This window comes from Triturus cristatus, chromosome 1_2, assembly GCF_964204655.1.
Source record: "Triturus cristatus chromosome 1_2, aTriCri1.1, whole genome shotgun sequence".
Taxonomy (NCBI): Eukaryota; Metazoa; Chordata; class Amphibia; order Caudata; family Salamandridae; genus Triturus; species Triturus cristatus.
In genome coordinates, this window is record NC_140580.1 from 851,742,934 (window position 1) to 851,770,523 (window position 27,590).

A 27,590-nucleotide genomic window follows, 5' to 3' on the forward strand; every position below is an offset into this window, starting at 1 on the left:
GATGAGGGCTCTCTGGACCCAAAGTCTTTCCGTACTGCATTGATCCACTCTGTGCAGAGGGAAAGGGGGCACTCGCCGAAGTCTCTGCTGATGGTGTAGGGGTGGGAGAGGGAACCAGTCTGCGCTGAAGGAGGGGATACTCGCTGGAAGGGGCGTAGGCTATGATTGGTTCTCAGCGCTCAGCATCGCCTCCCTACTCCTCTTGAAAGAATAGAAGTCCTCAGCCTATCAGAGCGGCCCAGGCCCCCTCCTCGCGCCCCTCCCCTCCTGCCTGAAGTTGGTCACTTTAACAACTTGCAAAGCTTTCAGCTGACATTATCCGTCCTCCCCCCGCGCCCCCAGGAGCAGCGGAGCCTCCTGCAGCGAGGAAGCCCTGAGCCTCCCGGACAGCGTGCCCACTATCTGCCAACATCTGTCCAGTCCCTGCCAAGGGCCGCTCTGCTCCCTCCGTCGGGAATCTGCTTCGGGTTTGAGGGGCGCTGTCTGCCTTTCCTGTGCTGGTCGGCGTTGGGGACTGCTCCCCAAGAAGTCTCCCCCTCTGACGTGCCCCGGCGAATGGCGTGTCTCCCAGGATCTGTCCCCAGAATGATGCGACCAGGACCTGGGCAGAACTACCCCCGGACGGGGTTTCCTCTGGAAGGTAGGTCTGCAGCCCCGGCCCTGGCACCCTGCAGGCGGCATCAGATGCATGCATTGATTGTCACGGGAGGACCCTTTATCGATTTTATTTCTGCACGGGTGGGGTGGGAAGGGGGGGGGGGGGGAGGGGCTGTAGCGCCCCAGCTTCATTATTGATAAACTGCATGCCACCGTCGCTGAGACCAGCTTTGCCTCCTCCTGCCCTTTCCTCCATCACCAAATGCATTCATAGCGCCTTGAAAGGAACTCTTATCCGAGTGATTCCATTTCTTAAAGGGGGTGGGGGTTACAACCCAGTATCTTCAATGACAAACCTCTTAGACCAGCTGAGCCCCTTTCAAACCCCCTCCTCTGGGGCCACATGGATTCATAGGGACCAGAAACAAACTTGTATCTAAGCGACACTGCTTCTGCAAGGGACTCCCTACGCCGCAACCATCACTTATTTAATATTAAATGTCTGCATACCACCAGCGTTACGGCCAAGTATGCCCCCCCCCCCCCCACACACACACACACACCTCTACTCCCACCACCAGCGCCATCATCCTGGCATTACGTGTATGTATTGAAGGCTTCCAGGCCACTTGCACCTACAGGGATTAAGGTCCGCCCCCCCACCCCCGTCCAGTGGCAGTGACATTAATTGCATGCACCCCACTCCCCCCGCGATACCCCAGTCGTCTACACACTCGGCCATTGGCGCAGCGTGTGTACGGAACCGCTCAAAAATGTCTACAAAACGCAGACTGTCACTTATCCTCCAGTCTGCCTCAGAACCTCACATCATGTGTATGCAATAAACACTTCGCCTCCAAAATATATCACCCCCACCTTCCCTACACCCCCAGCAAAAAACAAATAGTCTGCAAACACCCAGACCAGTCTCTGCCACCCTCCATCAGAAAAATATATAAACTCCCCCCCCCCCCCCCTCGCAGGCGACCCTATGGGTCCCTGGCCCCTGATATGAATTTTAACAACCTCAACGCGCCCCCTCCACTCCCAATGCGTGAAAGTGGCACCTTGCCTGCCTACATTCAGCATCATTTGTTTACAGACCCGGGGTCACCATCTCTTCCAAGTCACATGTGAATGAGGAGTGTTTGTGTGCAGAGTGGGTCGGGGTTTATAGCGAAAATAACTTGTTTTATACAGCGCTTCAAATCAAAGACTTCATGTCTCCAAGCGCTGTAAACAATAGGTGTCCCTTAACTCCAATTGTATGGCAGCTTATAGCTTTCGTATATACGGACGAACGGCAGAGAAGACGTTTTGCGGGATCCGATGTCGTTACCTCCAGGTAACAGTAAATATCAGCGGTGAGCGTTTAAATCTGGATCATCCTGCGGATAGTCGGGTGGCTTATGGTCTTTGAAAACAGCGCGCATCTGGAGCCCTTCACTCCCTTCTGGTTCATAAAATAGTGCGGTCAATTATTGTCCGATAAAGGCCCCGCGGTGTGATTTACAGAGCCTGTCCCGTTTATCGACGTGGGTTTGCCCGGTTGGTTCATTCAGGCGGACTGATCTTTTGGGGGTACTTATTCCCCTAGTCCCAGAACTAATGCAATATGTGGCGGAATCGGTCGAAATGTTACTGAAACAAGAAACCATTGGATAAGTTCTCATTTTTATAAGAAAACCAAGAATGGCGCCCGAAGGCTCTGTGCAGAAATAACTCATAATAACGGCCCTATTGCCAAGAAAACATGAAGGAAATTTGGGAAAAGCAATATGACTAACTTCCAGTGCACTTGTGTGAATTTGTAGACGAAAATAGGAAAATTATGATTTTTCGAGGGTTTGCAACTGCTTTGTGATGTGTGACGTGCTGGAAAACAGGGACTTTTATTTCAGGCGGTGTTTAGTAAATGTGAAAATTACGGACGGGATACTTTATCCACCGAAATATATTTGGTAAAACTCCCACACCCTTACAAGTTGAATGCATGCCGGTTTTATAACTATTTACTATGTTATCGGTATGTTGATATAGTAATCGCACATGGGAGAAACTGACTCCCATTAGAAATGGCACCGGAGAGTGGCGCATGCCGTTATATTAAAAGGCGGGCATCTTTTATTTTACCTGATAGGGCCCGATAAAACCCAAGCTAAAATATGGAAAAATGATTTTAAAAAATTGGTTCCGGCACCAGAGGAATGGGTACATGCTGGAGATTTTGGTGATATATCATTCACAACCGGTGTAGTGTCGCGGACAAAATAATAATGCGAACCATTTTCGGAATGTATAAATGGCCACAGCGCGATAAAATGAATAAAAACGACATAACCGAAAGTTTAAATACTAACAGTACTAAAAATCCTGCAACCTGAACCTGCGGCTGCCACTCGACTTTACTTGGCTCCCCACCGACCATGCGCCCCCAAGCAGGATCTCGGGGTCTCGACTCTGTCCTCAAGTCGTCTCCTCTCTGTCTGCATCCTTCCAGACCTCACGTGCCCTCCTCGCTCTGTTAGTGAAGCATGGGCCCCGCCCTGTGCATGTACCGCCAAGCACTGCCCACTCCCCTGCCTGACCTACCTCTGGGCTCTGCACTATGCCTGCTCCCCATCAGCGCAGCCTCGGTGACCCCACCGTGTACCGTGGACGCAGCCTCGATGACCGGCCTGGTGTGTATCCGTGAGCGCGCGCAACTTTGGTGGCCCTTCTGGGCACCCGTGAGCGCAATCTCGGGACCCACTGTTAACCTTTGACATTAGCCTGATGACCCCACTGTGTATCCGTGAGCGCGCGCAGCATCGCGACCCCACCGTGCATGTGTGAGCGCAACCTCGGGGCCCCTCGAGGGATCTCCACTGTGCCTGCACCCCTTAAGCTATGCCCCGTGTCTCACCTGTGCTTGCACCCTTCACTAGTGCCCCCGTCTCACCTGCAAATACACACGTCAACACTGTCTCCCCTGTGCCTGCACACACACGCACTGTCCTGCGCTACACCTGCAGCTTTACCCCTCCGCACTGTCCTGTGTCTCACCTGTGCATGTAAACATCAGCACGTTCTTGTGTCTCGCCTGTGCCTGCAGCTTAAGCTCTGTCCCATGTTACACCTGTGCCGCCGCTTTAAGCACTGTCCTGCACATCACCTGTAGAGACACCCCCGCATTGACTTGTGTCACTTCAATGCCTGCACTCCTAAGCACTGCCCTGTGCCTCACCTGTGGCTTTACCCCTCAGCACTGTCCTGTGTCTGCACCCTCAAGCAGTCCTGTATCTCAACATTGTCTGTACCCCTCAGCAGTTTCCCGTGTCTCACCTGTAGATACAACCCTCCGCACTGTTTGTATTTCACCATTGTCTGTACCCCTTAGCAGTGTCCGGTGTCTCACCTGTACATACACCCCCGAGCCCGGCCCTGTGTCTCACCTGTAGACACACTCCAGCACTGTCCTGTGTCTCATTATTGCCTGTACCCCTCAGCATTGTCCTGTGTTTCACCTGTAGATACACCCCCTCAGCACTGTTTTGTATCTCACCATTGTCTGTCCCCTCAGCACTGTCATATGCTTCGCCTGTAAACATCTGCAAAAAGAACTATTGATGGACGGAATGCAGAAGAAATCAAAACATTCACCCCCAGTCAAGAGATCTGGGTTAAATCCATCATTCTTTTGCTTACCACGCCACCCCAGTTTAGACCTGGCCATATGCAAATCAGTCTTGACCCTGTGCCTCATGGGAACAGTCCAGCCCGAACTGCCAAGCCATGTCCTCCCTGGACCACATACAAGCATCCTAGGACCGGTTTCGGGGTTTCACCCCTCTTCAGCCAGGATAGCTTGATTCCAGTGGCATGGAGAGCACGGGACTCACGTCTGAGCATACCCGTCCCTCTCGGGGTGACATCAGCACTGTCTTGTGTCTCACCTGTAGATACACCCCTCAGCACTTTCCTGTGTCTCACCTGTAGGTACGCCCCTCAGGATTGTCCTGTGTCTCACCTGTAGATACATCCCCTCAGTATTGTTTTGTATCTCAGCATTGTGTCCCCTCAGCACTGTCCTGTGTCTCACCTGTAGCTACAGCCCACAGCACTGTTCTGCGTCTCATCTGTAGATACAGCCCTCAGCACTGTACCCTCAGCACTGACCTGTCCCTTGCCTGTTCCTCTACCGTCGTCTGCAAACCCCGTCTCCCTTATCCTGTTTCCAGTCGTGCCTGTTGTGTGCCTGTAAACCCCGTGCACTCCAGAAAAATAACAACCCCTTCCGTGATTCTCCAGAACCCTGTAATCTGAGCCTGTAAAGCGCCATATCTCGAGAATCACAAGGATACGAAGCGAATCTAAATGAGTAATTTTCTCGAGTTTTTCTCTTACTAGGAGCGCATGCTGGAGGGCGCGTGGAAAATATGAGGAGGGGGCACTTGACAGGCACACATCTCTCAGACACCCTGCAGCAAGCACTCGTAGTGAGGGAACACGTCGCCTGGTAGTAGTGTGTGTAGGGCTCCCTTGGGCCTGTACCCCCTCAGCACGGCCTGGGTAGACTGTGTATCCTCTCAGGCGCCCTCTGAATGTGTACACCGAGCTACGAGGTCTCTCCACTACACGGTACCGGGTCTCTCCTGTGCAGAGTACAGGGGGTCTCTGCTTTGCACGCTACCGGGGTCTCTCCAGTGCACGGTACTGAGGTCTAATCTGTACGCGGTACCGGGGTCTGTCCTGTGCACGGTACCGGGTCTCTCCTGTGCACAGTACTGGGGATCTCTGCTTTGCAAGGTACCGGAGTCTCTCCTGTGCACAGATCTGACGTCTAATCTGTACATAGTACAGGGGTCTGTCCAGTGCACGGTACCAGTGTTTCTCCAGTACAGGGCGCTAGGTCTCTCCTGTGCACAATACTGGGGGTATTTCCTCTGCACGGTACTGCCGTATGTCCTGTGCACTTTTCAGAACTCTGAATGCATCCCTCAGCACAGACTGGGGTCCTCTAAATGCACCCATCACCACAATTCGCCACCAACCAGCAGACTGCACCCCCTTAGCACACAGAGGGGTCACCCTGACTGCGCCCCTGCGAAGAGCCTGAGTTCTTCTTTCAATGCACCCCTCAATACAGCCCCCCCCCCCCCCTTCCCGCACTCCTAGACAACAGCTTGGGACCCTTTTGCTCGCATACCCCCTCAGCAGAGATTGGAACCCCTTTCTTTGCTCGCGCACCCTCAGCACATGTGCCCGTCCGCGGCAGCGGGCCCGAGCGGCATTTCGCGCATTTATTAACGTGAAGACTTCATACGTTTCGTGCCCAAGTGCTGGGCAGGAGCCGAAGGCAGCAAAACCCACAATCCGGGGATTTACTCAAGTGGCTCCTGCAGCAAGTGACAGAGGCAGGCATGTTTGGACAGCATGACTGCGAATAATGAGCGCCGAGGGGGGAGGCCGGGGCTCCGCGGCTCTCTATACCCCTCAGCGCCGCGCGTGAGGGCTCATAATGGCCCCAGAAGCGCCCGCTGCCTTTTGGCGCCTCTTCCCGGCGTCTCGTTGTATGCGCCCCCCCCCCCCCCTTAAACCGATCACTCCCCGCCCCGGTATGTGAGCTCTAAAGATGATTTGGGGTGGTGGAGTTGGTTATGGGGGTACACACCTATCAAAGACGCCCCCACCCCGAAGAATGCGGTGGGCTCAAGTCCCGTGAGTCCCCATAAACGTCCACTCATCTTGTGCTATTTTATTACTTATTTCCAAAAGCGCTCTCTCCGAACTCACGTGTCTAGGCGCTTCCTCCTGCAGATGCCATGTAAATACTGACTGAAGAGCACCTGCCCTGTGACTGCAGGGCCAATATATGTAGCAAAAAAAAGGGTAAAGTGTTTGGGTTCTCACTAAAGGCCTTACAGAAATAGGGGGCTACAGTAGTGACCGGTGAGAAGTCTCACTTGGTGCCTGTCCACAGACGCCCCTCCTGGTTAGGTCTGGCAAGCATTGGCCTCTGCTTGCAAGCTCGAGTGAGACTGTGAATTACAAAACTAACAAATCAACACGAAACTGAGAAATCCGGCACCTTACAGCGAGCTCGATAAGGGTAAATCAAAGACCGTTTTACCAGGGACAGAAGATACGGCTGGGCACCAAAATAAAAGTGCCCCTAATTCGTGAATCCAGCGAGCCAGGAACGAGGTCCAGATATACAAATAGCAGCAATTGTGAACTTGTAAAAACACAGTGTAGAGATATTTTGCTATGTCCGGGAGACGGCGTGGATTTGTGCTGCAGGCAATGTGGGTGCCTTCCCTGTACCACCCCTCCCCTCCCAAGCCTACCTGGCCATGTAGAAAGAGAGTTACTTCGTTTCAGGCAAAAACTGCATTCAGCCCCAGGGGGTGGCTAGAAATGTAATGATGGAGACCGGTGAATTTTCATCAACAAATCTCCACTTTTTGTCCGACAAACCTCTGCCTCTCGGCGGTGTGAAAAGCAGATGCTTTATCAATGACTTCACTTCCGCCCAGTCTGTAATTTACGGGTCTAAGCACTGCGTTGTGCGGACAGAGCACGCGCCGCGCCCGGACAGCAGGAGCTCTTCCGAGCATCCCTCAGAAAGGACCACAGGTGTGTGGTAATAAAAGATGAGGCTTAGCTGAGAATAAAAGGTGCACCCCCAAAAATACAAACGAGCGACAATAGTCGGGAAAAGGAATGAGCTGGAAACGGGAAATGGTTGAAACTAAATGAGTGTGAAAGCAGCAGTTGCATTCCGTTTATCTAGAGCTGAAACCCGCTTCGGTAGCCACGCGCTGTCTAATAAGCCACATGAGGCAAGGATGTTTTTCTAATGCCAAATTCACTCTGCTTTGATAATAAACTGCAATCTTACCTTTACGTCATAGTAATATGTTCATAGTAATATGTACATGTGCATTTATTAGGGCACTTGCACTGTATAACGTGAAAAAATAAATGATTGGCGAGTATTGGTGTGCTTGTGTGTGTGTGTCAATAGTATTTATTTTTTCTGGGTCTACAGCCGCAAGACAGTGAGGAGGATATGTTGAGCTTTGAAGGAACCCCTTCACCAGGAGCTCTGATAAAAAATAGTTCCGTCGTCCAGCGCGTGCTGGAGTATGGATGGCCGGCCTATGGGACCGATCGGTGGATTCACAGCATGCAGCCGTGGGCCGCCGAAGTCCACCACCTGTCATCGAATTTGTAATGCCGGGTGGGTCGCGTCGAGTGGGCGCAGGATGTGGACGAACTGCCGCTTGCTAAAACGGGCCCTCAGAGTGGATTGCGCCGGGAGGGCACGCGCCCCACACTCGTTACGCCGAACTTGAGTGTGTGTGCCATTGAAACTAAAATAATTTCTTTCGCCCCTGAATAGGTGTCTTCCTTGTACGTGACACCGGCAGGGCGCAATCTGCTGACGATTTACGCCGGCGTCCAGGCGCAAGAGCACGTATTCCGATGACAGCCAGGCATGTCACGGGCTTTGGACTAGAAAAAAGAGAATATATTCGTTCATCTCTTTAGCATTTTCACTCGTTTAGGTCTCCAAAAGTCGTATACATTTAGTAATTAATAGCACGTATGCCCATTCTCCGATGCAAGTTAATGCGGCCCCAACACCGTCTCTAAATTGCAGTCTTCGCTGCTTCTAAATGTTGAAATGATTGTTGATGTAAAAAAAAATATATCCCAAAAATGTATGATTTGATATTTGTGATTACGTTATGGATTTAAAACACATTGTGTCAAGGGATCTGTGAGACCATTCGCTGAACTGTTTTAGTGTTGAAGGTTAAAGGGAACTGTTCACCGTAGCTATGTGATCCAGTCCGGTTGTCCATGTTCAGTGTGTCTTGCGCCCCTTGTTACGCTATTATGATCGCTGTTTTGAGTGAAGGCGCAAGGTTTGGAGCTAACGTGGGTTCCCCACCTCTTTCCATTTTTATGATTCGCAGTGTCCACTCCTCTGGGCCAAGGCCGAGTCAACCAGCTGGGAGGGGTCTTCATCAACGGACGCCCCCTGCCCAACCACATCCGACACAAGATCGTGGAGATGGCGCACCACGGTATCCGGCCCTGCGTCATCTCACGCCAGCTGCGCGTCTCCCATGGCTGCGTGTCCAAGATCCTGTGCCGGTACCAGGAGACGGGCTCCATCCGGCCCGGGGCTATTGGGGGCAGCAAGCCCAGGGTGAGTGCCAAGGGGCGCAGGGAGAAAGCAGCCCCAGTGAGGGCTGACGGCTGCAGGGAGGGGCCGGCAGGTCATTCGCGAGAGCTGAAGGGCGTAGCGAGTGAGCGGGAAAGGGGGGCAGGGGGACAAGCCTATGTGTGCTGGGGTTGTAGGCACCGCACTGAAGTGCCAGCGAGCTCTGGGTGAGTGCAGAGGGGTTCAGAGTGTGTGTTGAAGGGGCAGAGGTCCACAGTGCGTGCCGAAGGGCCAGAGTGAGCAGCAGTCTTACTGTGAGGTAAGAAAACAAGTTCAGCAATCTAATAGAGTGCTGACGGGCACTGGGTTAGGGCTGAGGGACAGCAGGCCTATTGCAAGGGCTGGTGGATGCAGTGTGAGGATGAAAAGGACAGGGCAGGAAACTCGGGATGAGTGGTGACATCTGCAGGTAGGCAGCTGAGGGGGCACCAGTACAACTGTGGGAGCTTATGGGTGCAGGTTGAGCAAGCTCAAAGTTAGCGTTCAGCTGGAAGGCAGCTGGGGAGCCCCTAGAGGGCAATACGTTTGGAGTGAGTGTTAAGGGATATAGGATGAGCACTGAAAAGGCCATACCACCAGGGCGAGTGCTGAGGGGTTAAGGATGAGCACTGAAAAGACCATACCACCAGGGTGAGTGCTGAGGGGTGTAGGATGAGCTCTGAAAAGACCACACCACCAGGGTGAGTGCTGAGGGGTGTAGGATGAGAACTGAAAATACCATACCACCAGAGCGAATGCTGAGGGGTGTAGGATGAGCGCTAAGTGGGCTGCACAATCAGGAGCGGTACAGGGATAGAGCTGAGTGGGCAACAGGCCCTCTTTGAAAGATGATGGGTGGAAGGAAGAAGAAAGGCAACAATCTCAGTGCTAGGTCTGAAATGACAGCAAGCCAAGGGTGAGTGCAGAGTCAGTACTATAGTAAGTTCACTGCGAGTGCCTAGATGTGCATGCTGAGGTCTCAGGGAGTGCAATGTCCAATGTGAGTCCTTGGGATTGCTAAATGAGTACTGAAGGAGCAGCTGATCTGGCGTGAGTGCCAAAGGGAGGATCAGTGCTGAGGGGATTGAAGGTATGGGTGAGGGGATGGGGTCAGGGAAAGCAAGCTTGTACGCACTATATGGTGCTCAGCTTGGTACATTGTAAGAGTGGGCATCAGGAAAATTGGGGTAGCATCACTCGAACTCAGGGTCAGCAGACACCATGATATATGGGTCTGATGCATTCGTTGATCAGTAGATTCTGCACCACATGACGAACACAATCAACTAGTAGGACTAGTACGCAGGAGATGGGCAGATTCTGCACCACCAGATGGTAGCCACAATGATCTAGGATGCCTAGCACATTAGGATATCAAGATGTGACAGACTGAGCTAGAGGTCCGGTCCATTAGGAGATCAGCAGATTCTGCACCACATTGTGGGGTTGGACACAATGATCTAGGTGGTCTGGTACATTGCTAGATGGATGGATCTTACACCACAGCAGAGTTTGAACATGGTGATCCACAAGTCTGGTCTATTAGATCATCAAATTCTGCAACACTGCAGGGGTTGAGCATAATGTTCTTGGGGTATGGTACATTCATGCATGACACAGCTAGGGATGGACACATGATTCAAGCGTATGGAAGTCTGTAGCTCTCTGGCTTGACAGCACACAGTATCTGCAAGTCCTTTCAGAACTGGGAGTGAGCTCAGCATGTTGCTTCCTCTGTACCATCTCCATTCTCCCCTTCTTTTTCCTTTTCCCAGCTTCTTAAAGCCTTTGTTTTCTCTCTGCACACCGACTTTCCATCCTTCACTTCTCCACTTCTTGTACCTGTGTAGCGGTCAATCATTGGAGTTCGAGTAACTATGTAAATTAAAGTGCTTTCCTGTGTTTGTGTCCTTTAACCCCTAAAGCAGGTGGCCACTCCTGATGTGGAGAAGAAGATTGAGGAATATAAAAGAGAGAATCCGGGGATGTTCAGCTGGGAGATCAGAGACAGACTCCTAAAGGACGGACACTGCGACCGGAGCACAGTTCCCTCAGGTGAGCCTCCTACGCTAGGCTGACCTGCTGTGTGGGCTCGAGCTCCTGTAGGTAATGCACAGGAGAGGATGTAGCCTTACGACAAGAGCGGTCTACCTCGAAGCTGGGGAACCGGGTTCGAACCTCAGCAACGACGCTCAACATCCTGTGATTCTGGGCAAATCACTTAATCTGCCCGTGCCTAACAAAAATGAATGTGTCCATCTGTAACGAAACTGGTGCTCATATAAAGCGCTCTGCTACCCGATGTCTCTGGTCTAGTTCGCACTATATAAAACACAAGTGGGGCTGGGACACATTACGTGTGGATGTGGCACTGCCCAGGGTGCAGGGACACAGCACAAGGAGCAGAGCGCAAGATAGAAACATAACACGGAACTGCTAACACAAGGAATATTGTCACTCTAATCCAGTGTTCTTCAAACTTCTTAATGCTGCGCCCGCCTGGGAAGAAAAAAATCCCCCCTCTCCATTTTTTCACAACTATTCTGCTAAATTGGCAATGTTTGACTACGTCTAAACATATTTAAGCATTGCAGTCTTACCCATTTTTACACATACTCCATTTCAGGATATAAAAGCGAATAGTTGTTAGTAATGGCCATACAAGGTGGCTTACTGCCGCTCATGTTTTTAACATTGAAAACGAAGCGTGATGCTTCTCTTGGACAGACTCTGGCACGCCCCCTGAGATCACTTAAGGCCCCCCAGGGAGGGGCCCGCTCCAGTTTGAAGACCTCTGCTCTAGTCAGAACACCATTTTGCCATCTTCTAGCATAGCAGTGGGGGCTGATTTGCATCTTGAAAGGAGCTTCTGATAGCCCTTCACTGGTTGCCCAAGAACCAGTGCCGCACTCATCCTATAGAACGTTTTGGGAAAAAAATACATGTATACTATAATTGTTTTTTATACTCATGTCAGTACTATAAAATAGGATAAATACATAAATATAAAGAAACACATTCTGTGTAGTGCTAACACATACATGTAATACATTGGGACAGCACCCTTATTCAACAGGATATGCAAGGGCTTCATATGGGTGCACTGTACTATACAAAGTTTCTCAAATAAATAGATATTGACCTACAGTGGAGTCTCCAGAGAGCTATGGTAGGCCCACCCTTCTGACTCAGACCATTTGATTATAGATCATAGTGTTGAAAATGGACTTAATTCCTCTAAGATGTATCAACTTTGAATTTGAAAGGGAAATTCGGTCATTTAAATAGTACATACAAGAATCTTATATATATCCACATTGACACTCCTCAAAGACCTCCACTGGCGCCCCATTCACAAATATGCCCTTTTTATGCTCCTCACTCATACATACAAAACTCTACACAAAGTCTGAACACCTGCATCAGCTTTCACACAGCACCCAGACTCGTCTGCTCTGGCTGCCTCCTTCTCGCCCACATCCCCTGCTTCTGAAAAGCCAGAGCTGAAAGTTGCGCCTTTTGTGCCTGGCTCCTAAAGCCTCAAATGACCCTCCCCCCAATTGCATATAAGAGTCACTAGATCAGCCCTAGAATTCCATAAAAACCGAAACTGTGGCTATTCCAATAGGCCCCAGTCAGGGCAGCACCCTTCTACTCAAGGTGCCAGGATACCCTCCTAGGTGATAAGCGCGTCATACAAATAGACATATATATCTTAAACTGCCACCCCACATGCAAGTATGGTGCACATGCCGTTTAAAGAGAGCGTCTGCTGGAGAGACAGCAATGCCGTTACTGTGCTCAATCCAACAGACCCATTTACAGGAAGGATTTAGGAATGTGCTTTTGTGGATGAGATTGGGTTGAGATCTGAAAACTTTGTGACATGATTTAATAAAGAGCCTCTTTAAGGGACACTAATCAACTAGTAGGAATTCGCGTAGCAGGAGAGGATGTGGTCTATGTTGTGGTTTTAGCTTTAATCTTGACCCATTGTGTGATACTGTGCAGTCACTTTATCCCTTTGTGCTTCAGTTGCCATATGTGCTACAATAGAAAGAATACTTAAAAGCCGGACTAACAAATGTATGAAGTGGTAAATACACAACATTTCAGTTTATCATATATGAACAACATACATTGTATATATTACAGAGGTGTGCTATTGTTGTATTACTGAGCCAGTCAGCAAAGATTCTTAATGGCCCGGCCCACAGGAGAGCGTGCGTAATTAAAGTAAGGGAACCATAACTAGATTTATTGACTGACAACGTCATCAGTGCCAGCTCTATCCCCTCACCTTTCGCCACCTTTACTTAGGGAAAAAAAAAAGAATTATCGGTTGTGAGAGCTGCAACTGAAATGCCCACACCACTGCGTTCACATGCGGTTCCACTTTCATCATTCAAGTAAATCAAGTTCTTACACAACATAGCTGTTTTTGTCACACGTTGCACGGACCTTCTGTCGACACTAGAGGGCTTTTAAGTGGGGTGGGGGGGGGGGGGTGTAGTTCTCCGCGTGAAAGCCGGAAATGCATTTGCGCGCGGACTGCGTCATCGCGTCGAAGACGCACACGCACACAGTTATTGCAGAAAAAACAAGAGACGAATATTGCTGTGCCTCTAGTGGTCTCTGTTGCCGCTACACAACCGGTAATGTGACTCTGCCCCAGGATTGCCAGCGACATTTTACAGGGTCACATGTTTGGGCACTGTTGTGTCCCAGAAAGGTTTAACACCCGACAGGTGTAAAGCCTACTTTACAGCGTGTTACTTCCTGAAGTAGGAGTCGCAAATACCAGCACAGATCCCCACCCAGTCACAGAGCACAGTGTGGGAGCGACCACGCTACTAGCAGAGACTGAGACAGAAGAGGTCACTGAGCACAGTGAGACGCCGTGCCCTGCCAACATCGAGACTGCTAGACTGTCACTCAGAATACTGTTGTACCAAGGGGCCTCCCCACCAACGCAGTGACATAGTCTGACAAGGAGCCATGCCAGGGCCAGAAGAGTGCCTTGCCTGGCAGTTTGAGCTGGATTTAATGCAAGGATTCTTCGCATCACCTTTTGTGTGATAGAGGACCAGAGGCTGCTAGACCCTGCCTGTCAAAACCTGAGTCTGGCACTTAATACAGAGTGACAAGGGCCCTGCCCGGACCTGAGACTGCCATGTAAAGACTATGGCTAAATTGAGGGTGGCAGGGACCTGCCGGCAACACACAGTGAAAGACCTTCGCTGGTAGCACCTGCGACAAGGAACAGCTCCCGACACCTACAGCACTAGAGACCAGGTGAGCACCAGAGACACCAAGTGTTGTCACGGCACTGAGAGCATCCGAGGCTCTGTCATCACTGGGGTCACAGAATGACCCTGACACATTGTCAACACAAGTGACACTGAGGGCGCCTCAGACATAGCGAATAATCGTGATGCTAAGAGCACCCGAGGCACCCAGAGCTTCGGAAGGCACTATAGTCACCTTAGACACGGCCATTACCTGAGGCCCTGAGAATCCCTAGGATACTTCTGTCAGCTTAGACACCGCCTGCACCTGAGACACCGAGAGTTCCAAAGATGAAGCAGACACATTAGACACTGCCACCACCTTAGAAACAGAGTCCTACACTGCAGTCACCTTAGACACTGCGAGCACTTGAGGCACTGAGGGTCCCTAAGATGCTTCTGTCACCTTAGGCACCTGAGACGCATAGAGCCCCTGAGATGCTGCAGCCACCTTAGACACCGCCAGCACTTGATACACCGAGAGCATCCATGACACTGACAACCCACACACTAGGAGCATGAGATCAACTTCTACACTGATAGCAGTTGATACATTGAGAGCACCAAGCGAGACACTGGCGCCCCCTGGACTCTAAAAGCACTTAAGACACTGAGATGCTAAGAGCCCTAAAAAAGTACCAGAACTTTAGAGACTGGGGTAATCCTAGTGCTTGAGATACCTAGTGCCTCCGAGGCACTGAGAATCTCGAACTCACTTTCAACACCTTCGGTGCTGCCTGCACCCAGGACACTAGGACCACCGTGGGAGCTTCTTGTTACTGAGACTTTCATAGCCCCAAAACACTACCCGTTCCTGAGACACCGGAAGTACGTAAGAACCCCTGATGCACTACTCCTGGACTGAGGGTGAGGCGAAATGCAAGGGAGTCATTCCCTCAGTCCATTAAAGGAGCGGCCTCATTCCTGTGACCTGGGAGCGGCATAGAGGTCTCCAGGGTGTGTGGTGCTCTCGGTGGACTCCCAATTCTATCAGTGTGCTAAAACAGTGACTCTGGGTGGTAATGGCGACTCACGGTCCAAATTGTGACCAGTAAATGTCAGAGAAATATCTCCAATGATAGGTTAGTGCCTGTGGGTCTCAGAGGAGAGTGGGTCTGGGTAAAGCGGGGCTTACCCAAGTTCAGAAAGGTGGGAGGCATTCAAACAGCCGGTCCATGGCGGAGTCACTCATTGTCCGGGCCATGCTCAGTCCAAGTTCAAACACACACATCAACAATCACAGCACCACCCCAACCAACCCTTGTTGCAGCTCCTGAGGTGCAGGGTGGGCTACATCGGTCAATTCCAGGTTATATTGTCTTATACTTTTCACCACCTTGGAAGTGGAGGCCCCGGGGTTGCAGAAACCACCACCGGACAGTTCCAACTTGTATCGTGCGCCCTGTCCTTCCCACTGCCTGCATGCCAGACTACTCAGGGGAGCTACAGTCCCCTAATCCCTTTGGAGATATCTTTAAATACCCTCTATTTCTGCCCCCTCACACACTGCGGCGATGAGGGGTGGGGGGAGCTGGGGTCTCTTTAGGGCTTGGTGCACAGGTTCTCGTCCTCTCTTCTTCCAAGCACCGGCCCCCAGTCGCAGTGCGTGTCCAAGGAATCTCCCACCCACCCGTCCCTTAGATTTAAAGTAAGGAGGCCACAGAAGATTGACTCAGATTGTTAACGGGAGTCCTCCTGCAGACTCCCTAGGCCAGCACTGAGGGGGAGAGACTGTAAGCTCACCGCAGTGAGCATGGGGACACCGGCTGGGGGCAAGTGCTTCAGGTTACAAGCTAGGGCATGGGGCAGCGGCCCCTGGTTATACCCCACAAGCCCTCTTGGTCAGCCTGGTGGTAGAGGGGTGGGCCCTAAGGTGGCGGACAAGGACCAGAGGGCTGGTGCTCACCTCTCAAGGACGCAGGTGGGTTGCGCTTTGCGTGGTTCTCAGTTGGGTGGCGCGAGCCAGAGGGCCCCTTGGTGCTGGAGCAAGAGAATATGTGTTGTATATAAGTTAGTCAGTCATTTAGGCTGATTGTTTAGGATGCAAAATTAAAAATGTAAACATGGATTGAATATTGATTAATGACCAATTGATTAGATCTGCATCCTAAAATGTGATTAGTAAATTTAATTTGTCATGTTTATGGTGTATTATAAACATGGCCGTTTTTACTCACCGCTCTGGTATCAAGTATTGATTTGTGGGTTCCATGGGAGCGGGGCAGGGAGCAACCTTGGGGGTCTGGGCTCTAAAAATGGGTGACTAAAACTTGTATATTACTTTGACTCCCCCTTCAGACAGCAGATGGTGCAGGGTGTATCAGCATTAGTATGGGGGCGGGGGGGCATGTGACTGGGCGAATCCGGTTTATGTCACCCCTTCATCCCCACCGCCCCCTATAGACCATAGAACCCTCTACAGTGCAGGAATGTCTGCAGCATTCCAAGACCCAAGTCCAGGTAGATGCAGCTTTTATATGCCTTTTAGCGCACACTACCATACTCAGTCCGCAGGCCCCAAAACTGAGCGGATCGAGCTTAAATCCCGCTTTGTTTCTTTGCTTTCCGAGGTTTAGTGAGTTCGATTAGCCGAGTGCTGAGAATCAAGTTCGGGAAGAAAGAAGACGATGAGGAGTGTGAGAAGAAGGAGGAGGAAGGCGAGAAAAAGACCAAGCATAGCATCGACGGCATCTTGGGCGATAAAGGTAGGGTTGAGTATTCAAATTCGGGAATGTTCCAAGTGGAGGGTGGTGCTACTTGAAGCGCGGGGGATATTTTGTTGGAACGTTCCAAGTGCGAATGTAAAGTTCTAGGCACGTTTTAAATATTTGAATTGTCAGTATAATCTTCGAAGTATGGTATTCGAATATCAGATTTGAAGTACGTATATAATATTCGAAATCCGAATGGAATATCTACATTTATGCCATATTGTCTCACAGATTTCCTATAGTACACCGTTTGCCTTTTTACAACAGGTTTTTAGTTTGGATGTGAAGGATGGATGTTTTTTGTGGAATTACAGGGGCTATTGTGTGGATAGCATATTTGAAATGCTGAACGTGTAGAATGTTCGATTATTACATGAATAGTGTTGGCAGAGCGTTCAGTTTTTGAATCTGTTGAAGTCTGCAATGTAGCATCCTTTATTACACTGAGCCATTGATCACCGGTGTGAAAATGCATCACTACAAATACATATTAGACTATATAACTGCTCTATACAAATTATACAATATTAACACACGTACACACATAATCACTGTATATAAATATAGGAATTTAAATGAATACGATTTGATTTTAATAGGATTTATAGATCACAGCAAATACCCGTAGATAGTGTAGTTTCACTAGCCGAATTCAGCCAAGAAGCAGATACAAATCCCCCTATAAGGTGATCATCCAAGTCTTTAAGGCTTTTCTAAATTGAGAATGCAGTTTAATACAAGTCAGATGGCGAGAAAGTGGGTTCCACAGTCTTGCTGCTGCGACAGAGAAAGCTCTGCCTCCCCATCTCATCTCCCAGACTCTGGGCACTGTAACCAGATTGAGGTGAGCTGAGCGAAGATTTCTTCTAGGGATGTACCAGTGATGTACCAGCCTCACCAATGCATTGAGCACTGGGTAATTCTATTGTGAGTTGGGGCGGGGTGATGATTCTCAAAGAGTAACTATAAGAGTAGAAAGGGTGGGGTGATGATGCTCCGAAACTAATTTTATTGAGAGGAGAAGACACGGGATGCTGATGCTCAGAGGGTAATTCTGTTGTGTGGCATGATGATGCTCAGAGGGTAATTCTGTTGTGTGGCATGATGATGCTCAGAGGGTAATTCTGTTGTGAGGAGAAGGGGTGGCATGATGATGCTCAGATGGTAATTCTGTTTTGAGAAGGGGTGACATGATGATGCTCAGAGGGTAATTCTGTTGTGAGAAGCGATGGAATGATGCTCAGAGGGTAATTCTGTTGTGAGGAGAAGGGGTGGCATGATGATGCTCAGATGGTAATTCTGTTGTGAGAAGGGGTGGCATGATGATGCTCAGAGGGTAATTCTGTTGTGAGAAGCGATGGAATGATGCTCAGAGGGTAATTCTGTTGTGAGGAGGAGTGGGATGATGCTCAGAAGGTAATTCTCTTGTGAGGAGAAGGGGCAGCATGATGATTCTCACAGTAATTATGTTGTGAGAAAGGGTGGGATGATGCTCAGAGCGTGATTCTAATATGAGAAGGGGTGGGATGATGCTCAGATGGTGATTCTAATGCGAGAAGGGATGGAATGATGCTCAGAGGGAAATTCTATTGTTAGGACTAGGGGTGGGATGATGATGATGATGCTCAGAGGGTAATTCTGTTGTGAGAAGGGGGAGGGAGATGCTCAGAGGGTAATTCTGTTGTAAGGAGAAGGGATAGGGTGATGATGCTCAGAGGGAAATTCTATTGTATGGAAACCAGGTGGAATGATGATGCTCAGTAATTCTGTTGTGAGAAGGGGTGGGGTGATGATGCTCAAAGGGGATTTCTGTTGTAATAGCTGTTGTGTGAGTAATACGTAATGTAAGCAATATAGTTACAACTGTGAGTAGTGCAAAAACAGCTGTATTGCGAGTAGTGTTGTAGTAGCTGTTCTGTGTGTAATAGCTGTACTATGAGTAGTGCAGGAATCAATGGGCTGTTAGTAATCGCTGCACTGTGGGGTAACTACAGTAACTCCTGTGTATTGCAGTAGTAGTTGTACTATGAATTGGGTAATATCCGTGCTCTGGGTAATACTTGTATTTGGAGCACTACTGTAACAGCTGTGCGGTAGTACTGGTGATGTGTGTAGTGCAGGAATAGCTGTGTGGGGAGTAATAAATACAGTTAAACTGAGTAGCACAGTAATAGTTGTACTGTGAATAGTGTTGTAAGAGCTGTTGTGTGAGTAATACCTGTGCTGTGAGTAATGCAGTTACAACAGTTAGTAGTGCAGTAACAGCTGTGCTGTGAGTAGTCTTGTAATAGCTGTTCTGTGAGTGATAGCTGTACTGTGGGTAATGCAGGATTGAATATGGTATTACTAATAGCTGTACTGTGAGTAATGCAGCAATGAATAGGCTGTTAGTAATAGCTGCACTGTGGGGTCTCCACAGTAACACCTGTTCAGTGTAGTAATAGCTGTTCCTCGAGTAATGATGTAATATCCGTGCTGTAATATTTGCATTTCGAGTAGTGCAGTAACAGCTGTGCTGTAAGCAAAGAAGGTTTACTGCCACTGTATGTAGTGCAGGATTGGCTGTGCCTGGGTACTGAAGTAATACCTGTGCTGAGAGCACAGTTACAACTGTGACTAGCACAGTAAGAGTTGCCCTGTGAGCAGTGTTATAATAGCTGGACTGTGAGTAGTGCTGCAATCAATTTGCTGTGAGTAATAGCTGCCCGGTGGTAAGAACAGTGCCTTTTGTGCTGTGTGGGGTGCAGGAATAGGCGTACTTTGAATAATGCTGTAGTATCCGTGCTGGGAGTATACGCTGTGTTTTGTGCAGAAGCAGCTGAGCTGTAAGCAGCACAGTCATGCCGGCTCTGTGTGTAGTGCAGGAATAGCCATGTCTGAGCACTGAACTAATACCTGTGCTGTGAGTAATACAGTTACAGCCGTAAGTGGTGCTGCCTCAGCTGTGCCTTGAGCAGCACACACTGCAGCCGGCCGCTAATTGATACTGCAGCCCCCTCCAGCGAGCTGTCAGCCCCAGTTTCAGGGGACTGTTTAGGAAGCGGGGAAACAATCTGTTTAACAACAAATTCACTTAGCAAATCTCTCCCCGTCCCGTCAGCGCGTCAGCTCCCAGTAACGGGAACTGATGGACCCTGGGGGTGCCTGAGAGCCAGCCCGCACAGCTCCCGGGTAGAGACATCTCTCAACACGCAAAGAGACATCCCCGAAACAGAAGGACAGCTCCTTCACAAAGATTGATTCAGCTCACTGTAGCCTTCTAGACACTTCAATGGACAGCTAATGTACGCGGGATGGTGACATCTCACTACACACACTAATGTACAGTGGACCGTGACATCTCACTACACACACTAATGTACAAGGGACAGTGACATCTCACTACACACAGAGAGACATCCCCGAAACAGAAGGACAGCTCGGTCACAAAAATTGATTCAGCTCATTGCAGCCTCCTAGAGACTTCAATGGGCAGCTAATGTACAAGTGATGGTGGCATCTCACTACACACAGAGACATCACCGAAACAGAAGAGACAGCTCATTCACATTTAATGATGCAGCTTACTCCAGCTGCACAGACATTCAGCGAGGCAGCTTGTGTACAAGGGACAGAGACATCTCTCTAATGCGAGAGACACCATCAAAACAGAAGAGACAGCTATTTCCAAAAGATTGGTTCAGCTCACTGCAGCCTCATAGAGGCCTCATTGGACAGCTAATGTGCTAGGGATGGTGAGGTATCACTAAGAGATATCACCAAAAGAAAAGAGACAGCTCGTTTACAAGGATTGATGCAGCTCACTCATGCCGCACAGACATCGTATACGACAGCTTGCATAGAAGGGACAGAGACATCTCTCTACATTCAAAGAAACACCACAGAAACAGAAGGATCGATGCAGTTCACTCCAGCCGCACAGACTTCCCACGAGACAGATTGTGTACAAGCGACAGAGGCATCTCTCTAAACCCAAAGAGACATCACAGAAAGAAAAGAGACAGCTTGTTTACAAGGAATGGTACAGCTTTTATCACTCCCAGTTTCACTCCAGTTACACCATTCCAGCATCTTAAGCCATATTATAACCCCTCCCAGATCATCACCCTTTGATCTCCACCGAAAATTCACCAACAAAGCCTAGCCACCCAAAATCACTGCCCTAGAATTACCACCTCACATCACCTCTACAAATGTACTATCATCCAGTTAATTTCAGCCAAGTATCATCGTCACAAAATGACCTATACAGCATCACCATCATCCGGACCATTCTCCTCTCTACAACATGACCCACTGAGCATCATCATCAGACCCCTTTTCCTCACTCCAAGATTGTCCACCCTACATCATCCCACCCCTTCTCACAACAGAATAACCCTCTGAGCACCATCATCCCACTGCTTCTCATCACAATAGAATTGCCCACTTACCATCATCATCCCATCCCTTCTCACGATAGAATTACCCTGTGAGCATCATCATCATCCCACCTATTTCTCCTCACAACAAAATTACCCTCTGAGCATCATCATCATCCCACCTATTTCTCCTCACAACAAAATTACCCTCTGAGCAGCATCATCATCCTATTCCTTCTCACAACAGAATTACTGTCTGAGCATCATCATCCCATCCCCTCACAAAAGAATTACCTTTTGAGCATCATCATCTCACCTCTTCTCTCAATAGAATTACCCTCTGAGCATCGTTATCCCATCCCTTCTCACAACAGAATTACCCTCTGCGCATCATCATCCCATCCCTTCTCGCATCAAAATTACCATCTGAGCATCATCACCCACCCCTTCCACAACAGCATTGCCCTCTAATCATCATCATTCCATCCCCTCTCACACCTCTCAGCATCATCGTCCCGCCCCTTCTCACAACAGAATTACCCTCTGCGTATCATCATCTCACCACTTTCTCCTCGCAATAGAATTACCATCTGAGCATCATCATCCCACCTCTTTCTCCTCACAGCAAAATTACCCTATGAGCATCACCAACTACTCCTCCCAACAGAATTACCCTCTGTGCATTATCCCCCACCCCTTCTCACAACAGAATCACCCTCTGAGCATCGTCATCCCACCTCTTTTTCCTCACAACAGGATTACCCGCCGAGCATCATCCCATCTCTTCTCACATCAGAATTACCCTCTGAGCCTCATCGCCAAATCCATTCTTACAACAGAATTGACGAGAACAGAATTACCCTCTGAGCATCACCACCCCACCCCTTCTCTTCACAAAAGGATCGACCTCTGAGCATCATCATCCCATCTCAGAGCAGAATTACCCTCTGAGCATCTACATTTCATCTCACAACAGAATTACCCACTGAGCATCATCATCCCGTCCCTTCTCACAAATGAATTTCCCACTGACCATCATCATCCCCCTCCTCCTCACAAAATAATTACCATCTGAGCATCATCATCCCACCCCTTCTCACAACATAATTACCCTCTTAGCATCATCATGATCCCACCTCTTTCTCCTTACAACAGAATTACCCTCTGAGCATCATCACCCCGTCCCGCCTCACAACAGAATTACCCACTGAGCATCAACACTCCATCCCTTCTCACAACAGAATTACTACTGCCTGAGCATCATTCCACCCCATTCGCCTCACTAAATAATTACTGCCTGAGCCTCATCATCCCACCTCTTCTCTCAATAGAATTACCCTCTGACCATCATCACCCCATCCCCTCCCACAACAGAATTACCCTTTAAGCATCATCACCCCATCCCTTCTCACAACAGAATGACCCTTTAAGCATCATCATCCCACCTCTTCTCTCAATAGAATTACCTTCTGACCATCATCACCCCATCCCTTCTCACAACAGAATGACCCTTTAAGCATCATCATCCCACCTCTTCTCTCAATAGAATTACCCTCTGACCATCATCACCCCATCCCCTCCCACAACAGAATTACCCTTTAAGCATCATCATCCCATCCCTTCTCACAACAGAGTTACCCTCTGAGCATCATCACATCATCCCTTCTCAGAACAGAATTACCCTCTGAGCATCATCATCCCACCTCTTCTCACAACAGGATTACCATCTGAGCATCATGAATATGATGCTCCGAGAGTAATTCTGTTCTGAGGAGAAAGGGTGGGATGATAATGCTCAGAGGATAATTCTATTGTGAGAAGCAGGTCCTGCACTAGACACAGTAGCAGTATAACTGCCTTGCTTGGAGCACAGCTGTTACATCAGTACTCAAAATACAACTATTACTCAGAGCATGGTTATTACATCATGATTCAAAGTACCGCTATTACTGCACTACACAGGTGTTTACTCTGGTTATCCCACAGTGTGCCTATTAACGGCCCACTAATTGCTGCACCACTCACAGTACAGCTATTACTAATAGCATATTGATTCCTGCACTATTCACAGTAAAGCTATTACTGAAAGAACAGCTAATACAACACTCACAGTTCAGCTGTTACTGCATCACTAACTGTTTTAACTATATTACTCACAGCACATGCATTCTTTACACAACAGCTACAACACTACTGACAGCACAACTATTACTGTGCTACTCAGTGTAACTATATTACTCACAGCAAAGGTATCACACACAACACAGCTATTCCTGCACTACACACAGCATCAGTATTACTGCACAGAAGTTACTGTAGTACTCAAAACACAACTATTACTCAGAGCACCGATATTACAGCATTATTCAAAGTACAACTCACTGCGCTACTCGTAGCACACGTGTTACTGCACTGCTTACAGCGCAGCTGTCTCTAGTAATCAAAATAACAATTATTCACGTCACAGATATTACAGATTTATTCAAAGTACAGCTGTTACTGCACTACACACAGCATAGGTCTTACTGCGCTTCTCATAGTACACATATTACTAACAGCATGTTGATTGCTACTCTTCTCACACTACAGCTGTTACTCACTCAACAGCTATAACTTGCACTACAGCTACCACTGCAGTACTCACAACACAGCTATTACTGCACTGTTCACCGTACAGGGATCACGCATAGCGCGGCCACTACTCCCACTGCAGAATTTATTGCATTGTTCACCGTACAGCTATTACGCATAGCGCAGCCACTACTCACATTGCAGAATGTATTGCATTATTCACAGCACAGCCATTGGCTGCAGCAAAACTATTACTTAGCATAGGTGTTACTGCAGCTCAGATTCACATCACACCCACTGTAGCACTTCTCAAGCTACCCACAGTACAGCTGTTCCTCACAGCAGAGATGCGCCTGCTCACTACTCACAGCACAGCTGTACCTCACAGCCACAGTGCTCAAAGCACAGCTATTACTGCAATATTGACAATACAGCGGTCACAGTAGAGCTTTTCCTGCTTTACTCAAAGCACAGCTTTTACTCTGATCCTCACAACTTTACTACACAACTTACAGATCAGCAGTCACTGCAGTACGTAAAACACAACTATTCCTCACAGCACAGTATTCTTCAAGCTTCAGCTGTTATTCACAGTGCAGCTACTACCATGTCACTTTAAGCACAGTTATTCCTACCCTACTCACAATACAACTATTACTCACAGTACAGCTGCTTTATTGCAGTCCTCATAGCTCAGCTTGCTGAGCAATTCACAAAACAGCTAATAATCCACTACCTACAGCACAGCGGTTACTGTAGTACTCGCAGCAAAGCTGTTACTCCGAGCATGGCTACTACAGCAGTACTGACAGCACCGCTATAACTTCACAACTCGCGGATCAGCTGTTACTCTCAGCACAGCTACTTTTACAGTCTTCCAACACAGTTATTACTGTACTACTCACAGCAGATATGTTTATGTGGTATTTACAGTGTAGCATAATAAAAAGTTTATGTCGGTCATTACGACCATAAAAGTGCAAGTGTGTACAGTACAAGAAATCCAATAAAAAGCAATTCAAGTTCATAGCTACAGATCATCAGTTTCATCCTCTTAAATTATCCTGTACATTGTCATAGCAGATTGAAATTTGCTTATATAAAAATTAAAAACGGTGTTGACAAAAGTCTGTGCCAAAGAGAAAAAAAACCGTCAAGTTGATAAAAATTAGAGCTAAAAACCTAGTTAAAAGATAAAACAATTACTTTTTCAATACAGTCCTTCTTATGATCCACATTTTGCCGCGCAACTTGGCAACTGCACAGACAATTAAAAGGCTAGAATCTGATGATTTTAAAAACAGTGTATCTCGCACTGCTATGCTGACAGTAAAGCTATAACTTTTGGTACCACTCACAGACAAGCCCACTGCTCACTGATTAAAACACTTCACACCAAAATGCACTTTGGGACAATAAATTGCACAGCTCAAAGCACACCTTAAGACAGAGTTCACAGTTTACAGGACAGTGTACTACTTACGGCAACGCTAGCATGCATCTGGTAGTACAGCTTACAGGACAGTGTATAATTAACAGCAAAGCTGACTTGTATCTAGAAGCACAGCTTACAGGACAGTGTGCAACTCACAGCAAAGCTGGCATGCAACTGGAAGCACGGCTTACAGGACAGTGTGCAACTCACAGCAAAGCTGGCATGCAACTGGAAGCACGGCTTACAGGACAGTGTATAATTAACAGCAAAGCTGACTTGTATCTGGAAGCACAGCTTACAGGACAGTGTACAACTCACAGCAAAGCTGGCATGCAACTGGAAGCACAGCTTACAGGACAGTGTACAGCTTACAGCAAAGCTGCCATACACCTGGAAATACAGCTTACAGGACAGGTTACACCTCAAAGCAAAGCCGGCAAGCATCTGGAAGCACAGCCTACAGGACTGCGTACAACTCACAGCAAAGCTACCATGCACCTGGAAGTACAGCTTACAGGACAGTTTACACCTCACAGCAAAGCGGGCATGCATTTGGAAGCGCAGCCTACAGGACATCGTACAATCGCAGCAAAGCTGGCATGAACAGCTTACAGGAAAGCGTACAACTCACAGCAAACCTGGCGTGCATCTAGGATTACAGCTTACAGGACAGCTCACAGCTCTGTGTACAGCAGAGTTCAATGCGCATTTCACTGCTTAAAGTACAGTTCACAGCTCAGCTTACAGCAATGCTCAGGGCACTACTTAGAGGACACCATACACCTTCCAGTTAACATCAGAGTTCACAGCACATCTGTTCAATTCCAAGTATTTTATTTCAGCACACAGATGTAGTGACTTAAAACATACCAAATTGGCAAATAAGCAATTACTTCATAATAAATAATAAAAAAAACATTATCCCTGTTCACAATATAGACGCCACCAATGTCCGAGTAGGGAAATTTACAGCATATCTCAAAACAGCACACTACACAGCTCACCGTTTACATCGAAACCGACAGCACACCATAGAACTAGGTTCCGAGCACTGCTTCCGCCATGCGGCTAAGGATAGTCACACGATAGTGCACAAAGTGCACCGCATAGAAGCAGCGTTCACAGCCTAGCATACATCAAAGCTCACCCTCAGATTACAGTACTCTTCCAATCACTATCTTCTCCATGCAGCCCAGCATAGTCCCATGATAGTGCACAAGGTGCACTGCATAGAAGCACCATTCACAGCCCACACACATCAAAGCTCACATCACAGCTTACAGTATTCTTCAGAGCACTGCTTCCTCCATGCGGCCTAGGATAGTCCCACGATGGTGCACAAAGTGCACTGCATAGAAGCACCTTTCACAGCCCACACACATCAAAGCTCACATCATAGCTTGCAGTACTCTTCTGAGCACTGCTTCCTCCATGCGGCCTAGGATAGTCACATGATAGTGCACAAAGTGCACCGCATAGAAGCAGCGTTCACAGCCTAGCATACATCAAAGCTCACCCACAGATTATAGTACTCTTTCAATCACTATCTCCTCCATGCAGCCTAGCATAGTCCCATGATAGTGCACAAAGTGCACTGCATAGAAGCACCTTTCACAGCCCACACACATCAAAGCTCACATCATAGCTTGCAGTATTCTTCCGAGCACTGCTTCCTCCATGCGGCCTAGGATAGTCACACGATAGTGCACAAAGTGAACCGCATAGAAGCAGCGTTCACAGCCTAGCATACATCAAAGCTCATCCACAGATTACAGTACTCTTCCAATCACTATCTCCTCCATTCAGCCTAGCATAGTCCCATGATAGTGCACAAAGTGCACTCTATAGAAGCACCTTTCACAGCCCACACACATCAAAGCTCCCATCATAGCTTGCAGTACTCTTCCGAGCACTGCTTCCTCCATGCGGCCTAGGATAGTCCCACGATGGTGCACAAAGTGCACTGCATAGAAGCACCCATCACAGCCCAGCATACATCAAATCTCACAGCACAGCTTACAGTACTCTTCCGAGCACTGCTTCCTCCGTGCGGCCTAGGATAGTCCCACGATGGTGCACAAAGTGCATTGCATAGAAGCACCTTTCATAGCCCACACACATCAAAGCTCACATCATAGCTTGCAGTACTCTTCCGAGCACTGCTTCCTCCATGCGGCCTAGGATAGTCACATGATAGTGCACAAAGTGCACCGCATAGAAGCAGCGTTCACAGCCTAGCATACATCAAAGCTCATCCACAGATTACAGTACTCTTCCAATCACTATCTCCTCCATTCAGCCTAGCATAGTCCCATGATAGTGCACAAAGTGCACTCTATAGAAGCACCTTTCACAGCCCACACACATCAAATCTCACAGCACAGCTTACAGTACTCTTCCGAGCACTGCTTCCTCCGTGCGGCCTAGGAT

The 27,590-nt window shown here is 48.5% G+C and overlaps 1 protein-coding gene across 3 annotated transcripts in view; it reads left to right on the top strand.

Annotated features, from left to right (window-relative positions):
* The first annotated feature begins 315 nt into the window (after window positions 1–315).
* The window catches only part of PAX7 (paired box 7), a 246,288-nt gene continuing 219,013 nt past the window's right edge, over window positions 316–27,590 (top strand). Inside the window, exons 1-4 of one of the 3 annotated variants that reach the window (XM_085609035.1) lie at window positions 316–640; window positions 8,565–8,800; window positions 10,720–10,849; window positions 16,653–16,787. In XM_085609035.1, the coding sequence (XP_085465161.1) occupies window positions 556–640; window positions 8,565–8,800; window positions 10,720–10,849; window positions 16,653–16,787 (586 nt within the window). In that variant the 5' untranslated portion in view covers window positions 316–555. The remainder of the gene's footprint in view (window positions 641–8,564; window positions 8,801–10,719; window positions 10,850–16,652; window positions 16,788–27,590) is intronic. The other 2 variants (XM_085609037.1, XM_085609036.1) reach the window with 2 other exon arrangements.